The following is a 26,638-nucleotide window of genomic DNA, read 5'->3' as shown; positions in this document are numbered from 1 at the left end:
AGACAACAACCTTTGCAAGATCTTTCACAGTCTCTGACTTCCCCATGCCTGGTGGTCCAATCAGTGTCCCACAATGGAAATTCTTCACAGCCTGTGTTAAGGACAGGAACGCACGCTCTGTGAGCGGGGTCATCACGAGGCGCTCAGAGGGTCCGAGGTACTCGTAATCATAGTGGAAGATGTTCCCAAGTTGGTGGACTGTGCACCGACTGAACTGGAAGTCAGTGGAGACACTCGTCTTCGTGCGGCTTAAGGATTGCATCGGGCTCGAGTCAACTGAAGGTAGAATATGGAATATTTAGCATTGAGGTTTTGATAAGATGTAGTCACAAGAATGGCTGAATTCTTTTTTGTTCTCTTGTGGGCCATCTTTTCACCAAGCATGCAATAAAATATCATTAGATCAAGAACTTCAGTTAAATTTTAAGTGAGTGTCACAAGTTAAATTGAATGTTTTACTTGCAAAATCAAATATACTTTGCCTAAACTAACCGATAAAGCTCTTAGATGCTTTCATAAATAAATACAGTCCATAGCCAGTATTCATAAAACGTCTTAAGTCATTTCCTAACTTAAGTCATTTCCTAACTTAAGTCATTTCCTAACTTAAGTCATTTTCCTAAGTTAAGTATTTCACTGGTTATTTGATATAAATGCGTGATGCTATCTGAAATGATTTATTTTCTATTGACGTTATTGAATAAAAATACTTTAATTCTAAACTCACTTATACTTTTCTTTTAATTAGATTATGAAACTTTTAACAATTTGACTTAAGTTAAGAAATGACTTAAGATGCTTTATTAATACTGGCCCTGTAGGATAGTAACTATAGATCTTAAAATATTTAATGATTTTCTTACAAGATTCCTTCCTGCTCTTTCTCCTGACAGCTTGTTTGGCTCGACGTGAGGCGGCAAAGTCGGGCTGGCCAGGGGGTGGGGCAGGATCAATGGGTTCCTGTTTTGCCCTGAGAACATTCCGTATGTCCATATTGTAACGCAGGATTCTCAGCCAAGTGAAAGACTTGTCATTGACCTCTGGCTCAGACATTACAGCTGGAAAAGAGAGCGGTTTCATTTTGTCTCTTAAAATACACATAAGCGGAATTATTTTAAATAGAATAAGAAGGAATAAATTCGGGACCAAGGAAAAATGTTTGAGACAACCAGAAAGTCGAGATATCAGAGAATACATAGAGAGGTTTGCCTGTATGAACGAAAAGTAATCAGCAAATTTTGGGATCGTTAATTAACACACAACTCTGTTGTTCTTTGCAATGTAACAGCAAAGGTTAAATGCTTCCAGGTGGCATTGTCATTACGTTCCTTGAAACTTAAAAAAGCAAAATTCAAAAAAGCTCTGCTGTGTTGTATGGATAACTAACATGGAAAATGTGAAAACATGAAAGTTTTCCTACCTGTCAAATTGTCCCTGTGCTGGATGTTCTGGCTGACCAGGACAGTTATAAGACACTGTAGTCTGTGTTGGACCTCGGAGCTGGCACCAGTTGTATGCATCTCCTTCAAGATCTCCACATACTGACTCAATCTTCCCTCATAGTTGGTCCTGTATACACATAGGAGAGATATTTATCTGTACTGATAGGGGAAAAACAACCTAACATGTGTAAGAATTCGTTAACCAATGTTTGTTTACCTCATAAATATCTTACCAATGCTTGCTTACTTAATAAATTTCGTCAAAATGATTGCTTACCTCATAAATTTCTTATCAATGATTGCTTATCAAATATATTGCTTACTAATGATTGCTTGCACAATTTATTGCTTACCAATGTTTGCCAATCTTTGCTTACATTATAAATTGCTTAACAATGTTTGCTTACATTAAAATTGCTTACCAATGTTTGCTTACATTATAAATTTCTTAACAATGTTTGCTTACTATTAATTGCTTATCAATGATTGCTTACCTAATACATTGCTTACTTCATATATTGCTTAATGGTATTGCTTACATCCATCTGCTTATCCCTGACAATTGGTACTGCCTACCTTATAATTATATTACTTACCTAATGTAAAGCTTACAGATTGCATACCACATATTTTGCCAATGATTGCCTACCAAAGATAATAAATACTAAATGATGTTTTGTTACACAATTTACACAAGATAACATGTTTTTACAATCAAATGCCTACCTCAGACACCTGAGGTCCTCCAACTGACTGTGTTCCTTCTCCAGAGCGCGGTTGATGGCCCTGGACCAAAGGATACCCTCAGTGACCAGCACACTTTGGGTTGGGAACCGGAGCATCCAGTGGCCGTACACATGCTTCAGTTCAACAGCTAGGTCTTCTTCTGTCTGTTCCGACTTGGCTCGATACACTGCTGTCATCTCTTCTAGGATGTCCAGAGCTTGAACTTTGCCTCCTAGTAAGATTAAGGATGTTCAGAATTTATTTTTGTTCCAGAACTAATATAGTCTTTTGGTTACAAGTAAACTTATGGATGAATACAGGGTTCTCGCGAGGGTGCGACTTGGGCGAAGTGGTCGCCTAAAACTCCCAGACTTTGCCCATTTGTATCATCAAAGCGACATTGACTTCGCCAAAAATTTTAGTACATTGTAAATCTGTCAATCAGCGAGTATTAGGCCAATGTCCCATAAGTCAAAACACCGCAATTAGCCATTCATAAAATTTGGTAATCTCCTAATCCGATAATTGGGACCGTGACATCCAATTACCAAAACATCGCCAGCAGGCGGAGCTATTGAAAGTAAACCAACCAGAATGTACATTGAGAAGACCCTGGTCAAATGATATAAGTTCGTTAAAATGCAATAGAAAATATGACATAATAATGAAAAATCTTGTCAAGCACAAATCAAGTTAAAAAATAACTGATATATGTATTGCACAAACAAAGCAAGATTGTTGCTTTTGTCAAGCAGACGGTCATAGCAATCTCGGGTCATGTGCAAGGTGGCACTAAGAAAATCAATAACATGACGCATTAACAAATAATTTGATTGGTTTTAGTGAAATGTTCATGATAAAAAATTGTTTTGTTTTTACAAAATTATTTTTTTGCTTTATGTAGAGTTTACTAACAGTATTTTTCTCCTGTTTAAGATGTCAAAATATTCGGTGAGATCGCCATTTTGTCAGAACAATTTTTCTAGTTAATTTCTCAACCTCCAATTATGTATTAGTAATTTTTTCATCAAGGACAGTGATTTAAATGTCATTTGGTTCTTAAATGTCAGCATATTGAAAATTATTTAGTCAGAGACAAGTAAATAACAGCATAGCTGAATGTGACATTCATACCCTATCCTGAACGTACCAAATTAAGATTTGCCCCCTGCACTTTATGTATTTTGACAGTTCATTAATAAGGTCATTTTGATTGTTTCAAATGCTTAGCTGTCTTGGTTTTTGTTTCATTTTAGATGCTATTTGGAGATAAACTATGTGACATTGACAAATACTCTTTTGCTGAGCCAAAATATAGTTATAGCAATCAATTTGAATGTGAATATAAACTGAGGTGTGTTGTATGGCATAGTTTTTATATCAGGTGTTACGAAAAGTATCACTTCTCCCTAAAGTCTCCCCACTTCTCCCTAATTTGACTCAAATTTTCAGCCTAGTGAGAGCCGTGGAATAATAGGATATCTTGACATGCATTTGTTTGGCAGTAAGGGCAATTCTTGAAAAACAGTTCATGAGGTTCAAATTGAGATAAATATCTAGATGCAAAACAAATAATGTTAGAAATACTACTTTCTTATACAGTCAATACCCACTATGTCCAAGTCATTGGGACCTCCGGAAACACTTTGACATAACAAACATTGATATAACCAAAACACAAAACATGTCAAACTGAACCGGATTCAACTCAACCAGATTATCGGGATAACATAATTAAACATAGTGAGTTTCGACTGCTGTTACTACTTTCAAAATAAACTGAGCATATAAAGCATCACCCACCATCTTCCAACCTGGTCTGGACACAGGCCTGCAGAATTGTTGCTACTGTGTTCTTCATAATGCTCTCCAAGAGTTTCAGCCAGCGTGTGGAATTCTTCTGGGCCTCCAGATGGGCAAAGAATGGTAGTTCTTCTCCCATAGCACCACGGACAGCAATGACCTGGAGCTTGTCAGCTGTATATGAATAAGAGGGAATTTAATATTGGCTAGTGACTGTAAAGCTTTGTGAACTTCTTCTGGGCCTCCAGACTCAAGTATGATATGAGTAAGGTTTGTTCTGTGGTTACCAAGCAGGACAAGTGGGCCCCGCACACCCCACATGCACACATACAACCAAAAGGCCACACTCTCATCTCACATAACACCAAGCCATTAAGTGCGATTAACAAAATGTTGTAATAACTTGTTTCACAATTGCTGGAAAATGAATAAAATTTATATATCAAGATATTAATATGAAAACATCAATGTCACTCTCATAAATAAATTTATCAGTTTGATATAAAAATAATTCATTCTCTAGCTTTACTGAGGAAAAGAATGAATTTGACCAACTAGGCTTATGTTTTTTAGTGTTTGAACAATCAGTATTAAACTTTATCTGCATTGACCTTATGTTACTGTGATTTTAGATATTTTCTACAGATTGTATACATCATGATTCACCTGTGATATGTCACAAGACCCATGCTTGTCAATATAATTTATCTCATCTTATTCTATAAAATAAAAAAAAAACTTTACACACCATGCAAAGCAAAGTCCAGGTGTGTATTCAAACTTGATGTCCCAGGGGGCAGGGCAAACGCCAGCGACTGTATCCCTGGGAAACACTTCTTGGCGAAGGGCGTGAGGGCTTGGGGATTACGGGACACGCCCAACATCTCGACCAGCTCTTCATCGGACAGGAAATACAGGCGTGTAAACTCCTGTCGACAGTTGTCCATCAGGCCAGTCAGATGTTTCAATATCTCCTCCTGAAATATATGCAATACACATGCAATATAATAATGAACAGTTCAATATTTCAGTATCCAGCTGAATGGGATTTATACCAAACGGAAGAAAACATGAAGTACACAAAACACCCTTTCATTGTATGAATATAATTTCAGCCCAAAAAAATCCATATACATTTAAATTGGTAGCTTATTGTATAAAACTGTTTAGTTCTTTGGTTTGGTTAAAGTTAGCCAAAATGTTAAGCGATTGGTCAATATTTATAAAAAAAAATGATATTACATGTATTATCAAAAATTCGATCCCACTTGTTTGTTATACAGACTGAAGTTTTAAACCCATCTTAAAACCCATTTTAAACCCATCAAAATTTATTCAGTACAAGAATGATCCAGGCTCCTACCTGTTTTTGTATAAGTTCCAGGAAGTCTGCGCGGAGTTTGTCCCCCTGCATGAGACGGTACCCCTTTTCACCCCGTCGTCGGTTGATCACTGTCAGGACCTTCGAGTCATTGGATACCACCTGCATCCAGTTCTGAAAGATATAAATAAACAAAATGGTAGTCTCATAATGCTTGGACAAGTTTAAAAGTCAGCTCTGGAAGAAATTTGTTTAACCAGTTAACCATAAATCATTAGCATTGAAACTGATATATTGCACAGCCATTTTCAATGCTATCTATTAATAACTTAATGTCACAATCTTGAGATAGTTATAACACCAGTAATATCAAAAATACATAATGTTTCATTACATTGTTTCATGATAAAATATCAAAAACTTTCTCGCCCCTACCTTGAACTTGTTATGGATGAACTCAAAGTTAGCGGCCTGGTTCTTGAAGCGTTTGTACAGCTGGGGCCATTCAAATACCTTTAACAGGTACATCCACTGAAACACCAAGGGTGCATGTGAAAAACAGTTCAAGTGACACAAAACGGAAGATCTAACATTTCTTAACGTTTAACATAAACAGAATAAATAATGGAAGAAAAACAAAGGTTTTACTTAGATAACATGAGTTATGAAGTGTGACCAAAAATACGGTTAATTTCATCATGTCTCATAAAATACCATTTTGATAAGATAAATACGACCAAAAGTCTGAAATCTTGAATTGGAAATAAAAATATTATCTTTTTTGCCAAAAAAATACTCAAAAATTCCGCCTAATGAAATTTATCATGTTAAACTAATGCTCATCTGTTTGGACTATAAATCCTCATTTACCTTTTTCTGGCAGGTATACCAGAGGTCTGTGATTTCCTCCACCTGTTGAAGGGCACTACACCGTGACTCTACCTCAGCTGTATTATCACCAAGGTATGGAGACTGCATCATCCCAGCTATACTGATCATACTATCCTATAACACATAATACACAAGTTTAGAGTATTATACAGTGATCTACTCCCCAACATGCCATATTCCCCTATAGGGCACTACACCGTGACTCTACCTCAGCTGTATTATCACCAAGGTATGGAGACTGCATCATCCCAGCTATACTGATCATACTATCTTATAATACACAAGTTTGAGTTATTAAACAGTGGGCTACACCCCAACAAGCCATATTCCCCTGTAGGGCATTTCAACATGACTCAATTTCAGCTGAACTATCACCGAGGTAAACTGCATCATGCCAGCCATACTGATCTGTAAAACACAAGTGTGAGATAATATATATAGTTAACCCCACCCACACATGCCATACAAACACTACACCATGACCCTACCTTGGCTGTATTATCACTAAGGTATGGGGACTGCATAATACCAGCTATAAGTGCAAGTTATCATATAGTGGGCCCAAACATGCCATATTAACCTGTGGGGCACTACACCATGACTCCATCATCATCATCATCATCATCATCATCATCATCATCACCACCACCACCACCACCACCACCACCACCACCATCATCATCATCATCATCATCATCCTCATCATCATCATCCTCATCATCATCATCATCAAATGCAGCAGTAGCAGCAGCAGCAACAGCAACGGCAGAGATCATCTTTCCTCCTCAATTTTGAAACTCCTACCATCAAGAAAATAGCAATGTCCTAGTGACAACTATGCTGCACATTGCACAACTCTATACCAAGGGCCCCAGCTATCAATTCCACTACCTTTACCCACCTCAAGCTGATACTTGAGCTCTTCAACTTCAATCAGAATGTAGTAGTCGTCATCTGCCACATTGAGCCCAGCAAATGCTCCCTCCCGGTCCTGGCGAGCCTTCTCTTGTCGGTACTTCTCCAGTTTTGTACGACGTCGCGGACTGCTGGGCTTCTTACTAGGCTCTGGAGGGATACATGTTATTAAAATCTTAAATATTTATATTTTGCTGTATGAATCTGAAACTACATGAATCACATGATATTTTACCAAAGGAAACAACAATGCTATGTGATTTTGATAGACATACAAAAATGATTGCAACCGGAAAAACATTGTGACCACATTCACGTTGATTTCCAATATAAAATGCAATGAGATTGTGACACAAGTTTTTTCAAACATAACCTATAGCCTTATTCTCTGGAGGAATACAACATGCGTTTAAGATTTAATACCAAATGCATGCAAATAGACATATATCCATCAAAAAGCATTAATTAAGATATATCCATCAAAGATTTTCAATCAGAGCATGAACCTTCTTTTCTTCTTTTTTTCACATCACAATGTACAACATATTTTCATTTCTTGTTATTGTACAAAACACTGACTAAACACAACCCAATTACAAACAAGAAAATTCTCATTGTAAACATTAAGGTACACAGAAGACAGTTTAGTCAACAAACATCATTTCTACACAACTATGTATACACTAGTTCTAGTCCCCAGATTTCCTACAACTATGTTATTTTGTATATTAAATGCCCAAACATTACAAACCAAAGCCCAGCATGTCAACGATTAGTTTACCGGCTCGTTTTTCTTTGGCAAGTTTAACATACTCTTTGAGCTGTCTGAGTTTTATCTCTGTAAAATCATTTTTGTATCAATTATGAAAAAAAATATAAACAATAAGTATATTGGTGAAATACTACAAACTATTGTGCATGTCTATGCTAGAAAGATGTTGATACCTGCAAAAAAACAACAATCATATAAAAACTTAGTATAACACTGAAGTAAAGTATTAAAAGGCCCTTTTCAACAATCATAATGGAATATAAAATATAACGGCCAACAAGAAAAATTAACAAGAAGAATTAAATTTACATCAACTTTGCAAAAAATTGGGCTCATTGTTCAGAACTCTGTTTTCGTTAACAACGTGATCAACAACATTGTTGTTAACTTTTAAATGTGAAATTTTTGATGATGTGCTCAAAGATTTAAATCAAACAAGTACAGCTTAAACAGTTGTCTAAAATCTTGATAGAAATAGAACTGCTATCACTAGTGAATCGATTTAGTTCCAGAGCAGAAAACATATGAAAGTTAACAATGATTACCCTAATAACATCAATCACTTTACTAAAGTTCTGAACAAAATACCCAATATGAAGGACATTTTAGGGCGGTTTTGTTGGTAATAAACTGGTTTCGGTTTAATATCGTTTTCACCAACTGTGTATTTGTTGTAACAGTTTCAAATAAAACCAAAACCAGTTTTAATAGTTTTTTAACGAAAACCGAAACCGGTTTTGGAAAATAACGAAACCCATACCGGTGGCGGTTTCATCGGTTTGCTCCATCCGAAAACTAGTTTACTTCGAACACAACATGGCGGAAAGTGATCAACCACGTTTGTTGAAACTCAATCTTTTTGATAACAATGCCTGACAATGGGCAAATGAGCTAAATGAAAAGGGTTACATTAGTAATTGTGTAGCTCAGTAGCTACAATAGCTCCACCATATTGTTGAAAATGTACACAAAACCATGCATTTGTTACTTCAAGCAAAACTATCAAAACTGGTATCGTAACTGCTGAAACCATTGAAACAAAAACTGAAACTGGTTTGGTATCAACAAAAACGCCCTAAGTGTCGAAATACAGGGTCACTGTGTAGGAATGTCATTTTAGTGACATTAATTTTAAGACTGATGTCATTGACATTAAAAGAAATCAACGAAATTAAAGGATAAAATCAGTGACTTTAGGGGACATTATCAGCGACATTAGAGATAATTATTGGTGGCTTTGGATGACATTATCAGCGACATTAGAGATAATTATTGGTGGCTTTGGATGACATTATCAGCGACATTAGAGATAATTATTGGTGGCTTTGGATGACATTATCAGCGACATTAGAGACAATTACCATAAATGACTGGGTATTAGACGCCCTTTTTTTCCCTCAGATTTCGATGCAAAAAAATGCCTGCGTATAATACACAGCAACAATTTTTTTAACTTTTTTCTGAGGTCGATTTCAAGCCGAGAGTTTTAGATTTATGTAGAAAGGAATGTTACTTGCGTCATATTAATCGAGTATATACGAGTTAAAACGGCAGTTGAAGATCGGAATACGGTATATCGTAAGACGTTTATATATAAACAAAAATATTTTTCGATTAAAGTTATTCAATATTATTTTGAATAATAAATTGAATTGAACAATAATAAAACTTGCATATAAAAAAGCAAAGTTGGGCACTGTCAAAATATTTTTGTCAGTTGTACGAGAAGGTGTGACAAACTCGACTGCCTTTATCCTGTTTAACATACCAATACCACATACTGTTGCGATAATGGTCTCGTTTTTTCACACTTTGTCACATTCTTTATTCTTTTCTGTAGGTGTTGACATTTTGAGAACAAACCCGTACAATATATAAGGTTTTTGCATAACTTAACTTATCATTCTCGACAGTTTATCATTGTATGGTTTTAAAGATAACCGTCACCATTTTGTCACTGTCAACAAACATGGTGGCCGAAAATGCCAGACAATTTGACATCTTTTCTATGCGTCTTTTAACCAAAAACATAGATCAAAAGTTTTTTCTTGGACTTTCATTTACGGTATTGGTGGCTTTGGATGACATTATCAGCGACATTAGAGATAATTATTGGTGTCTTTCGATGACATTATCAGCAGCATTAGAGCAGCATTAGAGATAATGATCAGTGACTTTGAAGATAATAGAGTTATAAATAAGCAACATTGAGGTCAAAATTTGTGACAATATCATAATGCTAAAATGAGAGGGATAAAATATGTGCTATTAGAGGAAATAATCAGTGACATTTAAGGAAAAAAACATTGACAATAGGGGTCAAAATTTGTGATATTTAAGCCAAGAGAAACATGTGAAAATCAATGACATCAGAAAGACATAATCGATGACTTCAGAAAGACATAATCAGTGACTTCAGAAGGATAAAATCAGTGACATCCGAAGGATAAAATCAGTGACATTATAGGGAAACTCAGGGTTACAATTACCAGGATTAGGTTTATTAGACTTCCGTCTCGACATACTAATGCTCTTTCGTTGACCATCTTTCTTTTCTTCAGCATCTTTGTTTTCTGATTCTGTTTCAATTGTGTGTGGTAATAAATAATATGAAATAAGCTCTTTGCAATATAAACGTTTATATAGATTGAAACAAGTGAATTGTGTGCTATGACTACGACTGGTTAGAAAATATTAACTTGACAATCTATGCTAAATCTACAGTGATAAGATTATATCTTAAAAAGAAATGAAAAGCTTCTTTTTTATGCACTTGACGTTACTCTATAAATCTCTATTTACAAATGAATATCAGATAAGTAAAGTATCTTTGGCTATGTTTTTCTACTGGGATGCAGTATAGTGTACTTCTACTCTATAGATATATTATAACCCTATTTGCAGTGATCTAAAGATACACTTTCCTTCAATAAAACACCAGTAACCCCACAATTAAAAAATAGTTTGTTTGGCATTACCCAACTCACACTTTGAAAGTATGGTAGATTGGTTGAATTTTTTTGTTGTTGTTTTTACTTCCTGACCCTTTTATTCCACATCCCATAATGCAAAAATTAAAAACATTGTTTTGACAATTTGGAGAGCCTAAAAAACTTCCGGATTAAAGGTATTTTTTATTGAGTCAGTCTTTTTTAGTCATGTTGGTTCTAAAAACTATTTTTTAATCGATGCCTTATGCTACACCCACCTTTAGACGCGAGCAGGCTGTCTGGTATATGCTTGGCCAGTTTAAACTCCCTCTCAAGCCAGAATTTCTTCATATGCCCTATCTTCTGTTCAAGGTCATACTCAGCCACGGCCCCCAGGTAGATCTGGTTTACGAGCTGCTCATGGTCTTTGAGGTCGTAGGTCAGTAGGTCGGAAACTGTGAACTGTTTCTTAGGGTCGTAGGATTCATTCATACCTACAAAGATTGCCTTCCAGTGGCGCTCCTGAAAATCATAAACAAATACATATGAACCAAACAAACATATACATAGTGAACGTGGAAAAAACGCAGCATTTACAATAAGGTAAAGGACAATAATTTTATCCACACATTTTATGAAGTCATTAATGCATACATAGAAATGTGATTTCAAATAGGCTAAAATATCCAAACTCCAAATAACGCCTTTTTTGGTCAAATCTGTAAATTGCTCACAGTGTTTTTTCTCATCCTAAAATTGGACGAAATTAAGACCCTTATTGACAATTTCAAAATCACCACATTGTTCCCAAGTACTGGGCCCAATTTCTCAAAACTTCTTAAGCTTAACAGGCTTAAGTAGCTTATTTCAATTAGCCAAAATACATACTGAAAATGAATTTTTATGAATGGAAAATGGTTTATTTTGAAAATCATAAAGATATTTCCTACAAAAGTATAAACGTTCTTAAAGAAGTAAATATTACGCAAATAATTGCTAAACAAAAGTAGTGAACTTAGCTTAAGGCTGTTATGAGGGACTTACAAACTTTCGAGAAATTGGGCACAGTAGTATCAAAATTTAGAAATTTAAAAAACAAAATATTTGCTTTTTGTTTCTTTAAATGGATTGCTATCAGTTTGTGTCTATAGGAGGTTGTTAGCATAGAAGTTACAGTATATAATGTTATATGCCCACAATTCAAAGCACCCTTGCCCCTTATAAAGAGCTGAGAAAACTAGAGCTGTGTACCAAAAATTTTTCAAATCTGTCTAGCCTTTCATGAGTTATCGTCCAGAAACCATGAAAACCGACAGACCGACCGACCGACAAGCTCACTCCTATATACCCCCTCAAACTTCGTTTGTGAGGGTATAAAAACACATTAATGTAAGTTTTGATTTAACTACTACTTCGAGTCAATATGGTAACTATGGCACAATACATTGATAAAACTCTCAATTATTTTAAACAACAAGTACCTTAAGGGCATCATTTGCCAGTTTATGGAGGACGGGAAGGTCTTTCTTGAAGTCCTGCAGCATCTTGAACCATGAAGTAAGCACCCTGTCCTGGGGAGGGAGGTACGGTTTCAGCTGGCCAACTGCCGACTGCCACTCAATAACCTTCTCCAGGGCTTTCTTGATGTTCATCTGGAATTGGATTGGATTAAAATAAATACAATATTTGGAAAGCTTATAAATTTAACCCAGATCATTTGGTAGTTAAACTGGAGTGGAAAGTAATGTCTTGATTTGACCAATGGCTGCCGGCAACTCATTAACCTTGGGAAGGGCCTTCTTGATGTTCCTTTGAATTGGGAATAAGATTTAAATGAACAGTTTGATGATGATGATCATGATGGTGACAATGATGATGACAACAACGATGATGACGATAACGATGATGATGATGATGATGATAATGATGATGAATAGAATTAATGATGTCCAAGATTCAGTCCGTTCCTTTTAATGGGTATGGACCTCCAGTCCTTGCTGGCGTATGTGGGGACCACAAGATTTATCTAATTATGACGCAGTACAAATTATTCAACAAAGTGATAACACAAGTTCAGACATACTTTCTTAAACAGCATGGACTTCCAGTCCTTGATGGCGTGTGTGGAGACCTCGACATACTTCCAGAGCTCCTGCCTCACGTCCAACTTCACCATCATGTCTGTGAGGAACGCAAGGTCATATGGTTCTCCGCAGATCGCCTCACGCCACTTAGATGCCTTGTGCAGCTGGGTCTGGATGTCATAGAACTTGTCTCGGATCTACAAAATAAGACGATGCAATAAATATCTATTAACTAACAAACCGAACAAAATATTGTTTGGTTCCCAGCAGATGCCTGTGTTTCCGGTGACATGGCGAAAAAAAAAAGGGTCGGTCGGTCGGGATTTTTTTTTTTTTTTTTTTTTTTTACAGTTTCCATATCATGCAATTACAGTTTCCATATCATGCAATTTTCTGTTGAATCATAACAATTATGTTATATCTAAGCATTTCATAATTCACAAAAAGTCACAGAAAAACACCTTCGACTACCGTATTTTCCTGCCAATTTTGCATATGAAATCTGGTGTTTTTTGTATACAATACTCGTTTATAAGTCTCGATCGGTTTTTAGAAAACAACCCAGCACTTCAATTTCTACAGATCTGTGAGAATGTTCTACCCAAACAGTCAAATATCAACTAATTTGTTAATTTGCATGAGGAAAATCGCCGATTTTCTTGTCAACTGTGAGCTCCTTAAACTAGGCCTTCAAGTGGAGGTAGGTTAAAAATAGAACAAGTAAACGGGGATATGGATTTATTTTACTTATCTTATTTTCGTACAATCAAAGTTTCATTCATATTTATAGTGAATTCAAACATTTCGGTCATTGTTATAAGATTCCCAGACGACGATTATTGATTGTTTTTTCGATCGTATAGTATTTTCTTACCAGCCTAGGCGATATCTTGGCAATCAAATGGGATCGTACGGTATCCGACTGACTAAATTAAATACAAACCATAGCGACGCGCCTTTGATATTATCACCGCTCGTGCACTGACGTCACAAATAGTACCGTTTGATCTGCAGCCAACACATTCCAACAAATGTGTCGTTAACTTTCAAAGGTTTTTAATTGGATTTTAGTTACCGGTAATGGGACTTATTTTTAATAAGGCGAAATAAATAACCATTGATAATTGTGGATAAATTAATGTAAAGATTAGTGAAATGTGTATTGGAACCTGGCAAGTAGCCTGCATTAGATCACGGACATATAAACTGGTTTATAGGTCTGTGATTAGATGGAGCAAAGCTTAATCGTAAGAAGCCTGCATGATATACGCAATGCCTAATCGTAAAAAGAAAGTTTTATTTTGGACATGAATAAATAACACCGCGAGCTATAATCCTAAATATTTTCATTTTAAAGACTGCAAAATATGTCTCTTGTGATTAACCACGTGTTTGGACCGTAAACATGCGTTTGCCAATTTGAAGATATCGGACAGGGTTCGCCGCCCTCCGCCATTTTGTATTCCTGTTGACATAGCGTCTCGGTAATACATAATAAGGAATGAAAGTTTATTCTCCAGGTACATAGAAAGACAAAGAACGAAAATAATGACGATATATTAAAAAAAATATAAAAAAAAATTATGAAATAAAATTATTTTTTTTTACTTTTATGTCTAAAAAAAAGATTAGGGTCGGCGAAGAAAAAATCGGGTCGGTCGGGTCACCGGAAACACAGGTTGTTTTTTTTTTGGCCTAAGCTCACTATTTTTGCTTTGGTATAATTTGGGTAGTATTCTTGAGAGTTTCAAGACTAAATTCAAAAGAAACATTTTTTATGAAAAGCATGATAAACTAGTTTTCATTTTGAGATATAAATTTAAAGTAAGTGTTTTAGCAAAATGAAATGAAAGACTTAAGCTTGTTATGCTTAACTGTTTTGAGAAACTTGGCCCTTGTGAAGTTTGGTCTGGGATTAAATCGTTAAGATAATGCAATAGGTATTTTAAAAAACATCAAATATCAGATCTGGGTACAGGAATTTGCTCTTGGACTTGCTTCTACCTCAACGCCAAGTTTTATGTAACTGTGACCATTCAAACATAAACAACAAGAGTGACACTCACAAAATATGCCCATCAATAATTTCTTGGATTCTAAGACAACTTACTGTCTTGGTAAAGATTTTATAGCTACAAACATTTTCAGCAAGTTTGGTGAAGGTCAGATGAGAATTGTTCAAGTTAGAGAGTAGACAAAGCTTAAATGGCAAGGGCAGTAATCCTGAAGTGCTTCGGGGCATTTGGCTGATTATCATACTTGACCGATTTATTTTACCAACAAATATTTTCAGCAAGTTTGGTGAAGATCAGATGATAACTGTTCAAATTAGACAGTGGACAAAGCAAAAATGGCAAATTTTGACCAATTCAAGGGCCATAATCCTGAACAGCCTGGCTGGTTATAGAACTTTGCCAAGAATATATACCAACAAACATTTATAGTAGCAAGTTTGGTGAAATTCGGATAAAAACTGTTCAAGTTTGAGAGTAGACAAAGCTAAAATGGCCAATTTTGATAAATTCAGGGGGCCATAACTCTGGAGTGCCTAAAGCGATTTGGCTGTTTATCGAACTTGACCTAGATATTTCACCAACAAACACTTTCATGAAGTTTGGTGGAAATTGGATGAGAAATGTTCAAGTTAGAGAGCGGACAAAGCTAAAATGGACAATTTTGACAAATTCAGGGGGCCATAACTCTAGAGTGCCTAAAGCGATTTGGCTGGTTATTGAACTTGACCGAGATATTTCACCAACAAACACTTTCATGACGTTTGGTGGAAATTGAATGAGAAATGATCAAGTTAGAGAGCGGACAAAGCTAAAATGGCCAATTTTGACAAATTCAGGGGCCGTAACTCTGGAGTGCCTAAAGCGATTTGGCTGGTTATCGAACTTGACCTAGATATTTCACCAACAAAAACTTTCATGAAGTTTGGTGGAAATTGGATGAGAAATGTTCAAGTTAGAGAGCGGACAAAGCTAAAATGGACAATTTTGACAAATTCAGGGGGCCATAACTCTGGAGTGCCTAAAGCGATTTGGCTGGTTATTGATCTTGACCGAGATATTTCACCAACAAACACTTTCATGACGTTTGGTGGAACCGGATGAGAAATGATCAAGTTAGAGAGCGGACAAAGCTAAAATGGACAATTTTGACAAATTCAGGGGGCCATAACTCTGGAGTGCCTAAAGCGATTTGGCTGGTTATCGAACTTGACCTAGATATTTCACCAACAAAAACTTTCATGAAGTTTGGTGGAAATTGGATGAGAAATGTTCAAGTTAGAGAGCGGACAACATTGTGGAGCCGCCCGCCCGCCCGCCCGCCCAATTTTGACAAATTCAGGGGGCCATAACTCTGGAGTGCCTAGAGCGATTTGGCTGGTTATCGAACTTGACCTAGATATTTCACCAACAAACACTTTCATGAAGTTTGGTGGAAATTGGATGAGAAATGTTCAAGTTAGAGAGCGGACAACATTGTGGAACCGCCCGCCCGCCCGCCGCCCGCCCGCCATGGGTGTTCCCATAATACGGCCATCGTAAGATGGGCGTATAAAAACCACTCATATGTTAAATAACCATGAGTACAGTCATTTTTAGGATTCTGGTTTGGTTCAACAAATTTCTCATTGGTTGCTGCTTGCTGTACAGCTAACGTTTAACATGAATAACACATACATACCTACATATTAATACAGTTACCACTTACATGTTTCATGTCCATGAGTACAGCAGTGGGGTTCTGATCGGGGTCCAGGAACTTCCCATTGGTTGCAGCTTCTTCCAGCTCATAAGCCTCGCGCTCCAGTTTCTGTGGCATTGAAGTGTTTAATATGAGCTCAGGCAAGTTAAAAGGATAATGATTTATTTAAATTGTTTGCAAAAAAAGTAGCTGATATATGTGCATAGTGGCCTTCCTTCAAAAGTGAAATGACTTTCCTAGAAGAGGAAATATGACTTGTCAAAGAACATTTGTAAGGCGACAATATAAATCTTAAGAGTTTGGTACTAAAATTAAGGGCCAGTCAAGAAATGATAAAGTAAAATAAAATGTTACAAAAAGCGATACAATGGCATGCTTATTTGACATCAGATATCTTAACAAAATAAAGATCAATACAAACAAAAATGGTTGGGCCAAAATCATGAGTGATTCAACATCTTGGATCGTGAAGGACATTGGCCAGTACCGTAATTACTCTGATGTGGGATTGTGAAGGACATTGACCAGTACCGTAATTACTCTGATGTGGGATCGTGAAGGACATTGGCCAGTACCGTAATTACTCTGATGTGGGATCGTGAAGGACATTGGCCAGTACCGTAATTACTCTGATGTGGGATTGTGAAGGACATTGAACAAGGTACCGTAATTACCCAATGTGTTGGGAAACTGAAAATATTTTTGTTATAACTATGTTCTTGGAAAATATCTACACGTCCCAAATGTTAGGAGGTCACAAGACTAAGGGTAATTACGGTACTGTTAGAGGCATAAAATGTTAGAAAAAATCACATTTTTATAGACTAAAAAATGGACTGAAACAACAAGCTATTGAAACAAAAGTGATGAGGGTACCAGCATAATTACACAGCATATGTTATTGTCATTCATTAAGAAACATAAAAACTTTACCAAATGTTACAAACATTGCTATTATAATTAAGTTTATACAAGTTATTCAATAGATAAAAAACACACCTTTTAACAGTTTGTAAATCAATTTTTGTCAGCGTAGTTTTTTATCCATTCTTATTAAAAAGTTGTAAAAATATCAAGGGTGTTATTGCCATAAGGTACTAAAACCTTTTATATTCTAATGACGTTTGGAAGCTTCTGGCATTGAGATTTTCTATCATTAAAGGGACAAGACACCAGATGATATCATTGTAAGAAAAAAAGGAAATAGTGAAAAAGTTAAATAAAATTGATATTGTTGTCTACTACAACACATTGAATCTTAGGGCGTCTTTGGGCGCTTCGTTCTTCTTGTTCTTCTGTGTCCGATCCTAGATACATTCGCCCTAACGACACAAACAAGGCCCAAGAACATTGTTCTCGGGTCAAAATTCCACACTACCTACAAACCGGGAGGACCGAGAACTACACGAGAACAAAATGGCGGAAAGTAAAGTTAAGAACGATGCGTGCATGATTTACAGCGAAAAACTTTACTACCGGTTCCTGATGTTAGGGCGTTTTGCGCGATTTACATGTTCCGAATCGACTCGATTCTATCCTGGAAACAAGCGCCCAAAGACGCCCTTACTTACTAATGTATCACATCGCTTGCAACACATGTGTCTTTCGCAATTTTTGCCTATTTTTCCAATTCAAAATTTACTTTGTTTGCCTACCACGTTAACCCCATTCAATTTATAATTAGCATCAGTATAATTATGTATCTGTACGATGACTATTTCTTGCCAAATATACACACTTTAAACTGGGAAACCATTACGTGCTATTTTATGGGTAAACTCAGATGAGAAATCCATAAATATTCTACCGTATTAATCATGTAAAATGATGTACTTTCTGCCTCATTCTAGCTCATAATGAGACTCAATTCTAGATATGTTTTGATGAAATACTGTATTTGCCAATTTTGATATCATCTGGTGTCTAGTCTCTTTAAAGTTCTTTTCTCAAACATAAGCTAAACAGGGTGTATTGCATTCAGTAATCATAGCATTGACAATGCATGAGGAAATGACTTCAATATGCCCGTTAACATACAAACAAACTGACAAGGTACATTGTTGCACAAGGTGACATGTTATTATGGTGGCGGGTAGCATCCAGTTTCATTAAGCAAGATCTTTTGTATTCCGCACATAAAAAGTCGCAGGTAAGCCGACTTTTTCGGCAACTTTTTTTTTATTTCAGGATTAAAATAAGTAAAGAATATAAACACAATGCTTGACATTATCTTCGATCTTGATGCTTGAATTAAGTAACGAATAACATTTTAAGCTGCCACAATTTTGACTGCAACGGCCAAATAAGAAAAAGAAACTGTTCTGCGACATATTCAGTTATAAATTTAAAAAATGAAAATGGACACTAATGGCCACCACATGTTATCATACAGGAATTCAGACATTGTTGCTTTACCATGTATAGACTCTCCTCAATATCGTATTCATACTTTGAAGGCTAAAATTAGGGAGTAAAGATATAAGACAGTACAGAATAAAGTAAGATAATACAGTTTTTAGCAGTCAGAAAACAGTTTTAGTTTTTAGTGTTCAGATAACAAAGTTATTAACAGTCAGGTAACATAGTTTTTAGCTTTCAGATAGCATAGTTTTTAGCAGTCAGATAACATAGTTTTAAGCAGTCAGATAACATAGTTTCTAGTGGTCAGATAACATAGTTTTTTACAGTCAGATAACATAGTTTTTAGCGGTCAGATAACATAGTTTTAAGTGGTCAGATAACATAGTTTTTAGCAGTAAAATAACATAGTTTATAGCAGAAATAAGGTGGAAATTACAGGTTACTTATTTTCTACAGCTAATTCACATTCAGAACAATTTTCTACAATATTCTATTAACATGTGACTTTACCAATAAACCAAAAGATTGTCTTGGACAAGTCATGTTTATTGAAAAGAATAATAAGAAAAGAGTTAAAGAATCTCTGAGATTATTTTTTCCATTTAAAAGTCTTCAATCTACAAAACCTCAAATATCTATAAAATGCTTACTACTAGCCCCTCTCCCCCACCCCACCCTTTACGTGACCCTCCTCGCACAGCTCCCAATCCCCACCCTCATACCTGGTAGGTATCCTCTAGTAGTTGAGTCATGAGTGGTGTCTGTGTGTTCACAAACTCTGATGCGTCCTGCATCTGCAGGAGGAAGGCCTCCCACGCGGCCCACACATTCTCCTCATACTTCTCCTCCTCTGACGTCAGCTGACGGTAACTCATACGAATCACCTAGAGAAACACATGTAGTACTATAATCAGGCTCAGTTGAAACAAAAACTTAACCTAGATGAGCTATACAGACAGGTAAGTGAGTATTCTGCATATATTAACTCTTAATATACATAAAGCAACCTTTTCACTTTTGTTGAAAGGTTACCGGTACTTCAGTTTGGAAATAGTACAATAAAACTGCAATAAATCGGGGACACTGTGGCCTGAACTAAAACCAGGAGTTATCTGATGTTTTAGTTATACCGAGTTTCCATTTTAGTCCTTTATGAAATGCCTTATTTTCAAAGGAGTTTGACAATTTGTAAGTTCTTTCTCATTTGCCATATTGCAAAAAAATGTAACAAGAAGGAATTCTTTTCATAGATCAAGGTTCGACCGTTATGGTAGGGTTTTTTCTATCTCCAATAATAAATCCAAATGGTAAACACCCTGAAACAGTCCCCATACCTCATAGAGTGACTTGATGTATTCGACCTTCTGCTGGTAGGACGCTGTGTTCTTCTTGTACTGATTGTAGTTCTTCGCATATGTGGCAAACATGTCAACTTCTGGTTCCTTGTTCTTCATATTCTGTTAGGGGAGATGATAAAAGGTACGTTACATACGGCATGTATAACAGAGCTGCATATCAGTTATAGTCTTCTAAATCTGACTTTTGGATAAACTATTCCGAACTATTTGGCATAAAAAATGGGACAATCCCTGCTATATAATATCATGAATCTGAACAAACACTGAAAACGTAAGTTTTGGACAAATTATGAATTCTAATTTTGCTTCAACAAAGATTTCAATATCACATTTATCATTTAATCTCTGATCCATTAAATGGGATAAACACCAATATCATCAGTCTGGAAGTGTTTATTTTTATCTGCTTTTATTATTTATCTTCCTATAAACTCTTTTTATATCATAGTCATAATTAGTACTAGTCATAATGCTCAAGTAAATGCCATGCTTAGAAAATGAAATCAATCAGGACTGTTTATTTTACTTCCAATCGCTTATTTCATCATAGCAAACAACAGAAATGACACCACATCCTGTAACACACAAGGGTTGGTTTAAAAATATATTTCTTTTTGCCTGCGCATTTCACTTTCTATGGTTTGTTATGTGACAGACTCTCAACCAATGAAAACAGATATAGCACATGTTATAGTATATGTAAGCATACCGCAATGACAGTTTTCATCTCAGTACAGAAATTGTCGGCCAGATTCTTGGCCTCCTCAGCCACGAATGTCACAAGCTCCGAGTAAATGTCATTCAACCTGGGGTGAGAAATAAGATGTACATGTTAGCTTTAAGTTTCAAAACAGACAGCACAACACAGTTACTTTTATTTTTCAGAATTAGATATATTTCAACCTTAGTATAGAAATTTAATGTTTGAGGGGTGTTTTCAAACTGGATTAATGTACAACATATACATAGCACAATTAACCAAAATTTGAAATTCAATCTAAAAGCACATTTTTTTTCACTTAACAATTAATTACCGAATCATTTTACACCATCAGTAAGTAATGCAAGGAAATATTTGAGTTAAGGGAAGGTGGTGGCACAAACTCTCTATGTCTCACGCCTGTTAATCCATTGAACCTTTATTACTAGTCAGAATCAAGGGATGGCAACAAGTACAGGGGTGCGTTTCAATAAAGATTTTTATCGTAAATTGAAATTATCTTAGTGTCATAGTTTCATTATTTTATTACATATTTGAGTGAATTGAACTCGAGTCAGCATTGAAAATGAACACCAAATTGAGTAAATAAAAATAATCGATGTATATGTATTGTTAATCTTTATACAGATTTAAGATAATTGAAGTTAAGACTAAAATCCTTTATTGAAACAGCCCCTGGAGTATATGAACACTAAATACATTACTGGAGTAATTGAAAAAAAAAATTAACAAGTTAATTATCGTTGTTTTAAAATGTGTTACTGCAGATATCAAACTAAAGCACACCTGTAATCCCCGAATAGGAGAAAATGAGGCCATAGAATCTAATGGCAACATTTTGTGATACATTACAGATTACAGTTTACAAACTGTCTACTAAAAGCTTCCTTATTAGCATGTTTCGCTGATGTTTTGACGGCAGTACATCTAATAGAAACCCTTACCTAGGCAGTAGGTTGTCATGTATGTGGCTACAGTCAACATAGAAGAGTCCATTGGCTGTGTGAAAACTGTGGTCGAAGTTCTGGACCTTTTCAGACCACTGGCGTAGCTCTGTCAGCTTTTGCTGTAGAAATAGACAAATATTAAGGCTTAATTATTAGAGACAAGAATTCAGAATGAAACCAGACAATTCGGGCCATTTTGATAATTCTCTGGCTTATATCAGGGGCTTTCAGAATTCATAAATGTCAATTCTGAAAAATAGCCAGGTGTCAGCTGATAATAAGGAATTTATGCCCAAAGTGGGGTTAACCCTTCGACTCTTTTTGAAGTTTTTACCCAATTCATTTTTATATTTCTAGGTACTTCCTACTGTTTTTTATTCAAATGTACAAGCAAAAAAGCATTACAACTGTACAATAGTCTGAAGTTAAAAAATCACAATCCTGAATACAGGATACACCCTGAACTTTAGAACCCTACCTATACGCTGATCAAATAGAATGTTAATTTAATGAATAAGCATGGGCTTATTTCCGGCCCCAATTTCTCAAAACTTCTTAAGCTTAACAGGCTTAAGTCACTTATTTCAATTAGCCAAAATGCATACTGAAAATGGATTTTGATTAATGAAAAATGGTTTATGCTGATAATCATACAGATTATTCCTACATAATTTCTAAAGATTATTGAAGAAGTAAATATAACATGTTTTTTAGAACAACAAAAATAGTGAGATTAGCTTAATCCTGTTAAAAGGGAATTTTCGAGAAATCGGGGCCTGGTGTAGACATGCATTACATATGTTACTTGTGACCAGTAGGAGAGTTCCACTCGCAGGGCCCTTGGGTATCATTGATTCAACTAGTCCATCTAACTTCTCAACAAAGCAGTAATTCTTAACTGTTTACATATATATATATACATTCCCACACTTAATTTCCAGTCCAGAAATTTCAGAAAAACTATAATTGTTTCTTTAAATAAATATGAATAAGTCCAACATTGAGAAATATTATAATCAATATCTTAAATAAGTAAGGCATAACAAAATGAACTTGTTTGTTTCTGTTTCCTGATCTACTATAATATTTTCTGTGGAAACCTCATTTATTGACATTCAGACATTTTTTCTAACTGTTTTGTTACAGATTTCATATTTTCGTAATGCGTAATTGTTCACTTAACATCAATAACACACATTTACTGTCATCTGTTTTCTTTGGCCTCAGTAAACTAACCTCAATGGTAAAAGCCTGCTCCCCCTTGAATTCTCGTACAGATTTCTCAGTCCATCGTTTACAGAAGGCATGTATCTCGTTAAGCCACTTGTTGAAGTCGCAGTACTGGTCGATTTCCTCGAGAGACTCATTCAACAATTTGTTGGTGACTCCAAGCATCTCCTGGAACTGGCAACTGGGGAAGAGAAGGACATACATATTTAGAGTGTAATGCATACATTGTATTGATGAAGCATTCATTATACTGTTCGATTTCCTCAAGAGACTCATGCAGCAATTTGTTCAACTTGGTGACTCCAAGCATCTTCTGGAACTGGCAACTGGGGATGGGAACAACACATATATTTTGAGTGTAACTCATACATTGTTACGATAAGTCATCCATCATACTGGTTGGTATCCTTGAGTGACTTGCAGTAATTTGTGGGTGACTCCAATTCTTCTAACACATGTCAAGGGTTCATAATTTTTCATATTTTGAAGATAAAAACTATACTATGTTCCGCTCAATTTCTCAAGTTCCCAGGTGACTCTCTTGGAACTGACTACTGGTTTCTTTGAGTGCCTCTTGCAGTCTATTCAGGGGTGATATCTTGCACATCTTAGAAAATAAGTTGTAAATACAAAGCAATCCATTATACTGGTCAATATCCTGGAGATGTGTGCATTAATCTCAGGAGGATGCCTAGCATCTCTTGGAAAATACATGTTTAGTGTTTACTCATAAACCCTAAAGACAAAGTAATCCATTATACTCAGGGTTTCCGCCCAGAATTTCATAAGGCATGTCGGAAGAGGAGGGTTTGGGAGGGGTGTCCCCTCCCTACGTTGATTTTTTTATTATTTTCGTATCCAAAATGGTGCAATTTCCTGCATTTTAAACAAGTTTACAGTTATGTTCCTATGATTTAGAATTACCAACTCAAGTCCGATTAACATTAAAAATATTTGTGAAAAGGTTTAATGGTTTCTGTTCATTAATTATTGGTATTTCTCAAGTTTTCCGACAAAACAATCTCGACGATATCAATTGAGTCATGTTTTGTTTATTGCGGGTATTATTTATATTGACACCGTTGACGTCACAGCAAAACATGTAAAGCACGCTGCATGTTGGAACACAAAAGAGCCTGGAGCAAAGCGACTGCTCGTGGGTGTATTCGTATTTAAAGCTGCAACAGCTAATAATTTTAAAGCCGAGTCGGCTAAATAATAACATAAAGGGAATGTAATGTGTATTTTCAGATTTATTTATCTTTTTTCTAAATAAATTAAAAGAACGATAAAATAATCAAAGTTTAATAATAAGCAACACAAAATATGACTTTACACTAAACTAAAGACGGGAACGCGACTCAATTACATACGACGACATAGCATAACCCTTGTTTATAATAACACAGATATCTCAACACGGCTCTCAATTACAATTTAATAATTTAATAATTGGTTAACAAACGGACTCGGGATTAAGAAACAAAATAAAACGACACATGATTTACGTTACCGAAATCAATTAACACTTATTGTTTACTTTGCGTTCATTGATGATTATAGGGATGAAGGTCGCAATTACGACAGTGGTGTTTTTCACACATTTCCATTTTGATAAAGAATAGGAGGAGTTTGGTTAATTGCACTGTTGAACCTCACCGACACGCCTTCATGCTGTCGTCGATCCTGAATGGCTGATACAAATGCCGTAATAGTCCCGACACACCTTCTGGCTGTCAGTCAACCGTTGCAATCGCAACAAAACTGTGTATTGTCAAAACTGATGGTTGTTTTGATAAGGCTCGTCGCTACGCGGATTAAAGCATGTCGGCATAATTAACGTGTGTCGGTAATTAGCCTTGCCAGCGGAAGGCACGTCATGGCCCGACAAGCCATAAAGGGCTGGCGGAAACCCTGATTATACTGGTTCATGTTGTATGGAGACTCATGCAGAATTTTCTTTAATACGCTGGCAACTGAGGGGACGGTTAATACATATACAGTCAAATGATTGGAAAGATCTATGTTATAAACTTTCAATTACATTTTTAATAGCATCAATATTTCTCTTGTGACTGTTCTTTATTGAGTAAGAACAAATTAATCTTTACGCAGACATATGTACCATTAAACTAGTTAGCTCGGTCAGAAGAGCATACAGAAGGCATTTCTTTCCACCTACACAAAGTACATAACACTTACTCCTTATCTAGTTTCTCCTCCAGGCTGGCCCGAGACAGGGGCTGGTACTGGCCCATAAACCCCTCGCCCTCCACCAGCAGGTTTTGACCTTCATGTGGAATCACAAGGTCAGGTGTGGCGATACCAATCTCATCTTCATCCTTTGTCTGCGTGTCTGAAAGAGACACCGGCTATTTATGCAAACCTGCCTCTTTTTTTTATTAGAAACTATCAATATATTTTCTACATTGAACATATACATTGACTTGTTACTAACATGTACAATGGCATATTCATAGTTTCAAGATCATTTCTCAAACATTTAGAAGTTAAAAGAATTAATATATATATGTTTGAACATATCTTAGTCTTATCTTATATATAAGTGAATAGCCTGCTAAATAAAATAGAATTATGTGAATGCGACGCCTCATCCGTCAGCAGCACCAATAACTTTTTCAGTAAATGTCACCTTGACCTTGACCTATTGACTCCAAAAATGTTTACGGTCATATTAACGGTCATCTACCAATTAATCTCAATGTAAATACCATATAAAACACACCACATAAAGTCATTCAAAAGTGAATGATCAGAAGTGAAAGCACATGTACTTTTTGTAATCATCATGACCTATGACCTATTAACCCCAAAATCAAAAGGGGTCATCAACTGACAATGATTGGAAACAAAAAAACCTGTAACCTTTCTACTAAAGGTCACCATGACATTGACCAATTAACTCCAAAATGAAAAAGTCATCTGCTGATGAACAAAGCACATACCAAGATTCTAAACCAAAAGTTCAAATGTAATTGATCTGAAATAAATGTCTGACAACGCCAACGCCATGCTTTGCAGGCGAAACAAAAATCAAGAATTTATGTCAAAACATAACAGTTAAATGACAATATCATTTATCCTTAGCCTTGATGTAGGTTTAGAAGAACCATACATATTCCATTATATTTGATTTTTTTTATCTACTCCTGTGTTATTTTTTTTAATTATGAGTACCAACCTTCAGAGGGCATTTCAGGAAACCTCATATCACTATCATCTCCAACAGTTGAGCGTGTCTTCGACATAGGAATGGTTCTCTCCGTGAGTGCCCCAGATATCACTGTCATCGTATCTCCGGCCTGGGACACACCCTCTGACATCTGTGTGCGACTCTCCTGCTTCACCGAGCTTGTTGCTGCTGTGCTTTTACGTCTCTCTGACAGCTGGGGTCTGCAGTTA

The 26,638-nt window shown here is 35.9% G+C and overlaps 1 protein-coding gene across 19 annotated transcripts in view; it reads right to left on the bottom strand.

Moving 5' to 3' along the window:
• The window catches only part of LOC128230308 (dynein heavy chain domain-containing protein 1-like), a 125,523-nt gene that overhangs the window by 85,602 nt on the left and 13,283 nt on the right, over nucleotides 1-26,638 (bottom strand). For 14 of the 19 annotated variants that reach the window (XM_052942490.1, XM_052942482.1, XM_052942555.1 and 11 more), the window contains exons 17-39: nucleotides 26,418-26,629; nucleotides 25,418-25,571; nucleotides 23,222-23,396; nucleotides 21,983-22,104; nucleotides 21,027-21,123; nucleotides 20,294-20,416; nucleotides 19,682-19,843; nucleotides 19,014-19,055; nucleotides 16,605-16,706; nucleotides 12,884-13,081; nucleotides 12,282-12,452; nucleotides 11,079-11,322; nucleotides 7,880-7,936; nucleotides 7,085-7,248; nucleotides 6,163-6,297; nucleotides 5,728-5,823; nucleotides 5,335-5,466; nucleotides 4,720-4,948; nucleotides 3,972-4,145; nucleotides 2,169-2,400; nucleotides 1,421-1,569; nucleotides 864-1,058; nucleotides 11-276 (exon numbers count right to left, since the gene is read on the bottom strand). In XM_052942490.1, coding sequence (XP_052798450.1) covers nucleotides 11-276; nucleotides 864-1,058; nucleotides 1,421-1,569; nucleotides 2,169-2,400; nucleotides 3,972-4,145; nucleotides 4,720-4,948; nucleotides 5,335-5,466; nucleotides 5,728-5,823; nucleotides 6,163-6,297; nucleotides 7,085-7,248; nucleotides 7,880-7,936; nucleotides 11,079-11,322; nucleotides 12,282-12,452; nucleotides 12,884-13,081; nucleotides 16,605-16,706; nucleotides 19,014-19,055; nucleotides 19,682-19,843; nucleotides 20,294-20,416; nucleotides 21,027-21,123; nucleotides 21,983-22,104; nucleotides 23,222-23,396; nucleotides 25,418-25,571; nucleotides 26,418-26,629 — 3,631 coding nt within the window. The remainder of the gene's footprint in view (nucleotides 1-10; nucleotides 277-863; nucleotides 1,059-1,420; nucleotides 1,570-2,168; nucleotides 2,401-3,971; nucleotides 4,146-4,719; nucleotides 4,949-5,334; nucleotides 5,467-5,727; nucleotides 5,824-6,162; nucleotides 6,298-7,084; nucleotides 7,249-7,879; nucleotides 7,937-11,078; nucleotides 11,323-12,281; nucleotides 12,453-12,883; nucleotides 13,082-16,604; nucleotides 16,707-19,013; nucleotides 19,056-19,681; nucleotides 19,844-20,293; nucleotides 20,417-21,026; nucleotides 21,124-21,982; nucleotides 22,105-23,221; nucleotides 23,397-25,417; nucleotides 25,572-26,417; nucleotides 26,630-26,638) is intronic. The other 5 variants (XM_052942589.1, XM_052942617.1, XM_052942627.1 and 2 more) reach the window with 3 other exon arrangements.

Source organism: Mya arenaria, chromosome 1, assembly GCF_026914265.1.
Source record: "Mya arenaria isolate MELC-2E11 chromosome 1, ASM2691426v1".
In the NCBI taxonomy this organism is placed as follows: domain Eukaryota; kingdom Metazoa; phylum Mollusca; class Bivalvia; order Myida; family Myidae; genus Mya; species Mya arenaria.
Note: the sequence above shows the minus strand (reverse complement) of the source record. Positions and strands in the feature narration are given on the sequence as shown.